This window comes from Antrostomus carolinensis, unplaced genomic scaffold (genome assembly GCF_000700745.2).
Source record: "Antrostomus carolinensis isolate BGI_N321 unplaced genomic scaffold, ASM70074v2 scaffold14745, whole genome shotgun sequence".
In the NCBI taxonomy this organism is placed as follows: Eukaryota; Metazoa; Chordata; class Aves; order Caprimulgiformes; family Caprimulgidae; genus Antrostomus; species Antrostomus carolinensis.
This window is the reverse complement of record NW_010315844.1, coordinates 7,966-18,297: the sequence shown is the minus strand read 5'-3', so window position 1 is coordinate 18,297 and position 10,332 is coordinate 7,966. Positions and strand designations below refer to the sequence as shown.

Genomic DNA, 10,332 nt, shown 5'->3' with positions numbered 1-10,332 from the left:
AAGGTGGCCCTGCTGCTGGCAGGGGGGTTGGGACTGGATGAGCTTTAAGGTCCCTTCCCACCCAGACCAGTCTGGGATACTATGAAATGGCCCATGGGAAAAAAGAGACAGATTGGGAAATCACTGCTCTAAGATGCCACCTGAGGAGGAAAACCTTCTCAGAGAGAGCCTGATGGTGTCACAGCGTGGCATCCTGATGGTCAGGACACCCAGCAGGACTTCTCTCACCCCATTTTCAGCAGGCAAAACTCCAGCAGTTCCCCCTCTCCCTTCAGCTGGAGGAGGGCTCAACACCACAGATGAGACCACAGAGCTGTACTGAGCCAAACGCTCTCATCTCCCCTCGCCTGAGTTCAGGTCCCCAGTTAAGCTGCTCGCCCTGATGAAAATGTGAAATACACGTTTCTGTCCCTGAGAACATGAAGATTCACAATAAAATTATTAATTATTTACAGGATTAAAGATGTGAATCAAAGACCTACCCCACCAGAGGAGTGCCAGGATCAGAAGACTGATTGCAGAACCTTTCTCCAGCAGCTGGATATTTCTTCATATAAATATTTGTTTTTTCTTTAAAGTGAATATCACTATTTCAGGCTCAGTAGATGGGTTAATCTTTCCTTGAGTGTGTTCTTCTCTCTTCTTCTCCTAGGCTCCTTCAACATAAGCATTATGATTTCTCATCTTTTGAATTCAAAATACTGGAGCACATCCCAACTGCATCCCAGCAGAAATATTTCATCCTCTTTAATCAACACAGAGGAACCTCCCCAAAGGTCAGTGCTTTATATCAGAGCAGGGTAGTCCCAGCAGAACTCACCTGGACCTTTCAGGGAATGCTCACACCTACCTGTGGATGGGGTTCACATCCTCTTACCAGTTGCAAGATCTCTTCTTTTGGGTGACACTACAGGATCAGGATGTCTGCAGAGTACACCTGGGGGAGGAACCCTTGAAGCCACCCCCCTAGCCTCCAGATAAACAAGGAGGTCTCTCTTGAGCATTTGAAAGCCTCCTGCATATTTTCAGCAGCTGAAGTTCTTCACTTGCAGCAACACGTTGCTTTTATATGTCTCTCTACAGGTCTTCATGGGCCATGGGCACCTCCCCTCAGGGGGCAAGTGTTTGTCAAGGCTTTGGCTACAGTTCAGGTCTCTCAGACAAGTGAATCTTGATTGCCTACTGCTGGCTCCTTAATGAGAATCCATGAGGGTCACACCAGTTTGAGCTGCTAATAAAGGCTTAGCTGTGGATGCAGGAGGATGCAAACCCTGTTCTAATTATTGTCACAAATATCAATAACCTGCTACCAGACTTGGCAGCCTCCAGGGATGGAAAAGGTGAAGGTCCTGATGAGCACAAGTTACACATCACAAGCCCTTCTGAAAACCAAGGGGCAGGTGAGAAGGTGCATCCAAAGAGCAATTTACTCCAAGTATCTTAAACACTTCTTGCAATATCTCAGGTGGAATTAGATGATCAATAGACTCAGTGTAGCCTGGAGAAGGATTTACCATGTCCAAAGGCTGTTGTAATGAGCTCTGGATGGATGCCTGGAGCTGATGGCTGGGATTACAGGAGATAAAGGCTGACCCAAGCCTCCAGGCAATGAATGAGCCTGAAAGACTTCCAGGCTACTGATGGTTAAGAAGAGGGAGGTCTATGCAGGACCCACCTGTCAGAAGAAGATTGATAGACAATCCATTAAACCTTTTTACTCTGCTCCAGATATTTCCAGGAATATCTGAGCTGCCCATTTCCCCCCCCCCTTGTTGCAGACAGCCAGGTTATTCTGCTGCTCCACCTCCCTTGCAAGACCAAGACCATCTCATCACAGCCTGTTTTGAAGAGACACGGTGCTAATCCAGTTTTTTTTCCCTGCAAACTTTCTTTTTTGGCTAGCAGAAAATTGACATCATATTCATGGTCATTTCAGTGTAACTCATCTCTGCTCAACACCCTCAATAGATACCAACTTCTTTCAGTGTCTGGAACATCTTCAGGAGTTTACAATTCACACTGTTCCTTTCAGGAGAGCTGAGTTTCCCTTTTAAATAAGGGAAGTCCAAGGTTTGAGATTAACCTGGCAGCATGGATAGAGTCACCATATAAACAGCAATTTGTATTTGGATCATATTTGATTCATAGATGGGATTTATTCACCTATCAGTTGTCAACCACAACTGCCTAGGCTCTCTTTGCAGTCAGTAGAAATGAAGGTGGTGGTTCAACTGTTCAGATATTGGAGTCCAGGACTATCTGAGACCCACCAGAGTGTTCTCCTGCTCCCCTAAAGGGCATAAGTCTCCCTACATCTTGTGCCACATCTACCAGAGCTGTGTCCATATGTCCTAGAACATCTCAGGTGGAATGAGATGATCAGTAGACTCAGTGTAGCCTGGAGAAGGATTTACCATGTCCAAAGGAGACCCATGCATGGTCACACAAACAGACAAGCTCTCCATTGGTTTTGCTGAGAGATGGACACATGAGATGGGTTTGGACTCACCTTGCTCCAGGTAGCCAAGACTCCACACCATTGGGCAAGTTGATGGTGATGAGGCAGGTCCAAGTTCCAGCCAAGACAATCCCCTGATCAGGGTGAGGTCCATGATCAAGCAAAGCTGTAGATCAAAGGAGTCCATAGGTGTGCACACCCCTTGCTAAACTGGAAACCAGCACTCCTCTAGCACAGCCCAAGAGAGGGCCAAGCTCCCTGGGCTGAGCTTAAATAGAGCTCATGGGCAAATGGGCAGAGGGTGGGGATGGAGGCCCCAGGTGAGGCTGGTCAGGGCTGTTAAAGCCTATTAGGTCAACCTGGGGAGATTAATCACTGCCTGAAAATGCCATTTCTCCCCATTGAATATAGTGGAAGCCCAGAGTCACCAGTTCAGGTGTGGACATCCATGCCATAGGTACCTCAATGTGGACAATCCCACCTCCATGCTGGAAATCTGGGCTGTCTAGTGTCCACAGAAGGACATCAACAGCTCCAGAGATGGAGTCAGTTGTGTTTTATGAACCATTTGGGGATCCACTGAAAGACCTGAAATGTCTCTAAACCCATTTTCATTCTGTCAGCAAGGTCAGGACTTTTCATTGTGTCACTCAGGACCTTTGCACGGTCCACAAGTATCTCAGAAACATCGTACGAGCTGCTCAGCACCCCCCCTGTGTGTCAGTGCTCAACGATGGGTCACCCACATGATGTCTTTCAGACACCTGAAGCCACCCCACAGCTTTCAGAATTGCATTTCACCCCCTTTTTTTTAATTTTCTCTTTTATTTTCCCTCTGGTAAACACTGCCATGAGGAGCCCTGGGGCCTCTCTCCCAGGAGAACACAAGGAACCATATTTACAACCCCATCACCCACAAGCTCAGCTGCTGGAGTCTGGGCAGGAGCACATCTCTCTTCACATCAGGTGGTTCATAGAGGTTATATGGACACGTAGATGTTCTCTGCTGCCTTTGGGACAAACCCTTGGCTCCCATCACTCCATAGCAACGAAGATGCAGGAGAAACCGTGATGCTGAGACAAAGGAGAGCAGTGGGTTTTCTTCTTCACCTCCTCACCTCTTTTTTGGGGGGGGTTCTGTCAGAAAACAGCTTTACCAAGTAGGTTTTTTTAATAATAAACAGGAGCAATGGCTTATGCAAATCATTTTCCTTCCACTTCGGCAGCTAAAGCAAGATAAACTGATTTCTGCAAGTTAAATAAGGAAGAGTCTTAATTTGTTATAAAGAAATGTGATATTTCAAATTGCCAGCAGAATATAGTCATTAACAAACCAGGTTTTGGAATTAGCATGTTTGAAAATTAACTCCATTTTCAAGGCAACATCTTCATGCCCGTGGTTTTCAGATGTTTCAGCGTGCTGGAACTCATAAAGGTATAAATCATTAATTCACCCACGTGAATTTTATCCAGTGTGAAATGACATAGAACAGTTTGATAAATGTGATTTGAAGACTGGAATAATAATTAAAAGCCAAGGGAAAAATGTCTGGAGGTCATTGATGTTGTGGAATCTGTGATTTAACTGGGACTGTGATGTCCTCTTGCTCCAGGTTTACGGGCACTCGTAGGAGGTTCCTCTGAGGTGTCTTCTGAAGTGAATTTCTTTCCGAATTCAAGTGACTAAAGAGCTGGTTCTTCTCTTCAATCTGAAAACACACGTGCTGGAATAAATCCAGAGCTTTAAGCGTGCAAGCATAGCAAAATAAAATTGCCTTTTGTGTTACTTTAACTCACTCCATGTTCTTTCCTCAGTTCCTCAACTGGAAAACAAAAAACCACATACAATTTGGTTTTAGAAAATATAGAGGAATATACCAAAATGTGACAGTGAAACTGGAGACTGATTGGAGTGAAATATGGTCTGAAAGAGAAACTCCATTTTTCATCATTCTGATGTTTCTCTTCCTTTTGCCTCAGCAGGTAACATCTAATAATGGGAGGAAATCACACGCAGACTGAATTCATCCTCTTGGGAATCACAGACAGTCCCTGTGTGCAGACCCCTCTTTTTGGGTTGTTTCTATTGATTTACATCATCACTTTGGTGGGGAACATTGGGATCATGCTCTTGGTTTGGGTGGTTCCCAGCCTCCACACCCCCATGTATTTCTTCCTCACCCATTTTTCATTTGCTGACGTCTGCTATTCCACAGCCATCTCCCCCAAAATGCTGGTAGACCTGTTATCTGAGAAGAAAACCATTTCTTTCACTGGTTGTGTGACACAGTTCCTCAGTTTTGCTTTCTTTGGCACTGCTGAGTGTCACCTCCTGGCTGTGATGGCCTATGACCGCCACGTTGCCATCTGCAACCCCCTACGTTACGTGATGGTCATCTCCAGTGGTGTCTGCTGGCAGCTGGTGGCATCATCCTACCTCATTGCTTTTCTCAGCACCATCATCTACACAAGCTGCATGTTTGGAGGTTCCTTCTGTGGACCCAACCAGATCAACCACTTCTTCTGTGACATCAGTCCTGTGCTAAAGCTCGTCTGCTCCGACACCCACAGCAGTGAGATGATCATCTTTGCCTTTGTCATCATAAATGTGGTGGGCACGAGCGTGGTCATTTTGCTCTCCTACAGCTCTATCCTCTTCAGGGTCCTGAGGATGCCCTCAGCACAGAGCAGGTCCAGAGCCTTCAACACCTGCACCTCCCACTTGATGGTTGTTTCCTTATTCTACGGGACAGTATTTTTCATGTACCTACAACCAGCATCCAACCACAACAGCCTGGATAAGGTGGTTTCCATCTTCTACACCGTGGTCACCCCCATGCTCAACCCCTTCATCTACAGCCTGAGGAACAAGGAGGTGAAGGGTGCTCTGGGGAAGTGCAGGAGAAGGATGTTAAACTGCTGTCAACACAAAAAAAGCTGGGTTAGCTAGGAGGTGAGCAGTTTGTCTGGAGTGAGAAAGCCCATGATGCATTAAAACACGTGGATTTTTCCCAAATCCTCACAATTTTATGTGAGTATTTTAAAAAATAAATATATATATATATAAAATAAAAGCTATTGAGAGTCTGTGTGGCTTCTTTCCCTGGTCTCTAGCTCCCAAAAATTTGTCCTGAGAATGAGAGAAGACACCTAGACAGATGTGTAAGAGGACTCTGCTCTTGACTGGGGCAGATCTTTCACAGCTGGAAACCAGCTGGTCTGCAGGGTTAACAGCACTAATTATCCAAATCAAAGTTTGGATTAATTTGGACTAATTATCTGAATCAAATTTGAATTATCACTCCAAATATGCTCCTAAACTCTGCTTGAAGTTTAATTCCATTCCACCAACATCCATCCAATTTCAACACTGACTTGATGAGCACTGAATTGCTGGAAGGGAGAATAAAATAAATGATAAGGTGTGGAATGAATCGTTCAGTGGCATTAGCACGTGGTGCACGGGCTGGTGCTCATCACCATGGCTTGGTGTGGGATTTCTCATTGTCCATCCCAGCCTGCAGGACCCCAGAGAGAAATATCAAAATGAAACTGGAAACAACATTATTTTGAGAGATGAAAAGTTATTTATGGGCCTGTCAAGGTTTTTTTTTCTTTTCCAGATCATTTATAGCTACTTCAGTGCTTTCATTTTGCATACCAGCTGTTGAGTCTGAGCCTGATTTAGATGGATGTTGTCATCTACAGGTGTAGACTCCTTCATCTGACCACTCTCCACCCTGTTGCCAGGTATTCTTGGAAGCAATATGTCTTGCTCCAAAATAAACTAAATAACTTGCTCCAAAATATTCTAAAGAACTTATCTGAATATTGCCTAAAAGTTCCCACTTCTCCCCATTGACTGCAGAGTTCAACTCATTCCCTGGACCAGGAAAAAGTGGTGTCTATTGCCTACACCCTGGTGACCCCCACACTGAACCCTCTGATCCACAGCCTGAGGAACACGGAGGTGAAGGATGGGAAGAGTCCTGGGGAGAGTTTTTGTTTCCTCCCAGATTCAGACTGGTAAAAAGACCTAATCAACTAAATGTGAATAATGTGGATGTTCTTGAGGTCGTGTCTTTGTCCTGCAGCGATAGTGATGACAAGAATGAGCACAGGGACCTCAGGCTCCATGTAACATGGAAAACCATGAAAGCTCTGAAAATTCTCTTTCTGAGAGTCACTCAGGGGATCTCTGGGGGATGCACAACTGTGCAGTGACATTTTGTTGGATGCAAAGGACATACTGAAGAGCTGAACAACATACTGCAGGGACTGGGTCCTCTAGGAAACGTAGAACAAGGCAAGGGGTAAATATTCCCAACCACATGCAATGGATGGTGTTGGGAGAGGTGAGGAAATATAGAATCATAGAATGGTTTGAGTTGGAAGGGACCTTAAAGCTCATCCAGTTCCAACCCCCCTGCCAGCAGCAGGGACACCTTCCACTAGACCAGGTTGCTCAAAGCCTCATCCAGCCTGGCCGAGAACACTTCCAGGGAGGAGCAGCCACAGCTTCCTTGGACAACCTGTTCCAGTGTCTCACCACCCTCACAGTGAAGAACTTCTTCCTGATATCTCATCTAAACCTCCCCTCTTTCAGCTTAAACCCATTTCCCCTTGTTCTGTCATTAACTGCCCTTATGAAAAGTCCTTCCCCAGCTTTCTTGTAGCCCCTTCAGGTACTGGGAGGTCACTATAAGATCTCCCCAGAGATATATCATATGTGTCATGTACATACCAACATCCTTAACACCTCAGGACAGAGCAAATGGCACCAGATTTCTACATGAGAGCAACCAAATCCAGACCAGGGCTGGGGAATTTCACCCCATTTTGCTCCTTTCCTGCAACTTAAGCAAAAGTTTCCAGCATTGTTCATAGGAAAACACCCAAAAATGGTGAAGCAGTTTTTTAGTTATTAAAATATATTATTTTCCTCGTTATTAAAGTACCTTTTTTTCCTTTATTAAGTTTTAGTCCAACTGAAAGGAAAAAAAACCAAACAACAAAACCAAACAACAAAGTTTTCTTTATTATTATTTTTATTATTATTATTAAGACTGTTGGGAGGAGGGATTGGGTGATCTGATGTAGATTCATCTCCTTTAAATTTAGACAAATAAAAGCTGAGTGATTAAGTCAGAGTTCCTCGTTTCCATTTGTGACCAGTAAAGGTGTGTTTCTAATTCTCTAGTTTTTGTTCAGACAAAGAGTTTCCAGAGTTGAAGTTTGAAGATCTCCCAGCTTTCTGCCCTCACTCTGGTTTCATTCGCATCACAGGGTTGAGCTGGGTTCCTTTTGGATGAAAACAAACTGAAAATGGGTTTGATAGGGGCACCAAATGTAGTTTGACCTCCAGGAGAGGTTCAGATCCCCCAGAGCAGAATAAATTTAATCCAGAGAAATGAAAGACAGCAGGTCCATGGTACCAGTCCATTTGATGTTCAGGTCTGCTCCTGTTGCACCACATCCATCTGTCCTAGGATGTGATAAAAACATCTTCTTATTCCTACATATTTTAGAGGGGACCTGGCTGCCTATCTCATAATTAGACAATTATTTTTTGGTAGATGTTGAGAACCAGGTGAAGCCATTCCCATGTTTATTGTCCAGGCCCAGATTCATAATGGTTGGAAAATCACATTTATGGAAACCAGTCAGACATGGAGGATGTATGTAGAGCACTTCAACTTGCCCTGCAGTTGAAAAATTAAAGAAGACACAAACAAATCTATCCCAATGGCAAGAAATTCAAGGTGTGAGTTGTCCTTGAGGAGGTCTAAAGGTGAGGAGAAATGCAACAAGCTTCCCTGGTGCTCTCTGCCATGGGGTCAAAAGCAGGCAGGGACAAATCAACCCATTAGCAAGAACCAAGGGAACCATGTTACATGCACATGTCATGAAGACAAGGATGTCTCTTCCTTTAGTGGGAGTGTGTGACCAAACTTGTACAACACACAAAGCCCACCAGCAGGCCTGAGCTCCAGGCTCTTCCCATACAGGTGGTTATAGCTATTTCCATCACAAGTGATGCTGTTCCACTTCCCAGAGCAAGAAGTGGCCCTTGGGGACCAACCACCCTTCCAGAAGTCATCAGCTTAACAAGAACTACTGGGGTTTAACAAAAAAAGTTTCCTAATCACCATGAAAGCTTCTCAGAGGGCTTGTAGTCAACTTACCTCATTCTTCTTAACAAGCCATGAGAGACTAATTAGTGGGAGCTAACAAGAAAGAAACTTTCTTCCTTGTTAGTGACAAAGTGCACTTCTAGAGTTGCCTTGCTTGCCAGAGCTAGTCCGGGCCCAAAGTCAAGGAGTTGGAGGGTCAGTGTGTTGGCTTGTGACTGTATTAAGGACAAATGTGTGGGCCTGGATGGATGGAGAGCAATGCTCCTCAAAGTTCATCTGATTAAAGTACCTGTGTCTCATCCCTAAGGTTAAATTCCCACCTGCAGACTGAGATCCTTCTTCCTTGGTGGGATGATGCAGTGACCCAGCAGCACCCTGAGCTCCTTGCTGAGGAGATCTAGTGTTGTGCTTGGTGGGAGCACTGGTTGTGGTGGGAGTTTTTTCCATGTCAGTCTTGGGTCTGCTTGGGGTCAATTCTAAATGTTTCTACCCCATATTTGTTTCTGGTCATCACTCTTTTCTCTCCTCTTGGTCAATGGGATTAGCTACGTTATAGTTGCTAAAGGTTCTTAGTCGTTCCCCTGTATCTCATCATTTATTTCAGAGAGGAAATCACCCAACTGAGCAAAAGCAGTTAATAATAATGTAACCAAAATAAGGTCCAAATGCCAGGTGAGGGAGCAGGAACCTGCCTAGTAAATAATTTGACCGTTACTCGTAGGAGTTGTCCATGAGAACTCGCCGGTCCTTGAGCACCTTGCAGGCACTGCAGAAGTTTCTCCAATAAATTTGAAAATACTGCTACAGCTGAGCTAAAAATAAGTTGCAGAAAAGCTCTGACGAGCCTTGTTGAGGTGAATTCTTGTTACGAAGGCCAGTGTCTATTGCTACTACTGGGAGCACGAATCATAGAATCATAGAATCATGGAATGGTTTGGGTGGGAAGGGACCTTAAAGCTCATCCAGTCCCAACCCCCCTGCCATCAGCAGGGACACCTTCCACTAGACCAGGTTGCTCAAAGCCTCATCCAACCTGGTCGAGAACACTTCCAGGGAGGAGCAGCCACAGCTTCTCTGGCCAACCTGGGACACTGGCTCACCACCCTCACACCAAACAATTTCTTCCTCACATCTCATCTCCATCTCCCCTCTGCCACTTTCAAGCCATCACCCCTTGTTCTGTCACTCCCTGCCCTTGGCCAAAGTCCCTCCCCAGCCTTCCTGGAGCCCCTTCAGGTACTGGAAGGCCGCTATAAGATCTCCCGGGAGCCTTCTCTTCTCCAGGCTGAACAGCCCCAACTCTTTCAGCCTGAAGTTACCCGAGTCTTGTGTTCACCAGAAATGTGCCCATTATTTGGTATGAAGAGCTCTGGTCATCGTTGTCACCCAGAAAGCAAGAGGTGTTATTTGTTGTCATCGCTCGAGACAATAGTGGTAATGCATTCTCAAACTCCAAATGGTCAGAAGGGCTTAAATTCTTGAAATTACAATAATATCAAGCTGTAAACACAAATAAATGTAGCTAACACATCCCTGAGATGACCAGTGAATGGTCTAATCCAGGAGGAGTTCATGACCCACTATTTAGGAACAAGCAGAGGTTTCCCAGTACGTTTGTCCCCAGTACATTTGTCCCCAGTAGCTCACAGGAGAGCTTCTTTGATACCATAGCAATATGGAAACTGAAAGCATAACCATTTCTGAGAAGACCTCTCAATTCCTCTGACACACCAGGGAAAA

At 45.1% G+C, this 10,332-nt stretch overlaps 1 protein-coding gene across 1 annotated transcript; it reads left to right on the top strand.

The window, feature by feature from the left end:
- The first annotated feature begins 4,454 nt into the window (after positions 1-4,454).
- LOC104525043 (olfactory receptor 1020) lies at positions 4,455-5,408 on the top strand. The gene has a single exon (XM_010168092.1). The coding sequence runs from the start codon at positions 4,455-4,457 to the stop codon at positions 5,406-5,408; it is 954 nt and encodes a 317-aa protein (XP_010166394.1).
- Positions 5,409-10,332: the final 4,924 nt, after the last annotated feature.

Excerpts from the sequence above, each read along its gene's own strand:
- LOC104525043 (XM_010168092.1), top strand. The coding sequence starts at position 4,455 with ATGGGAGGAAATCACACGCAGACTGAATTCATCCTCTTGGGAATCACA.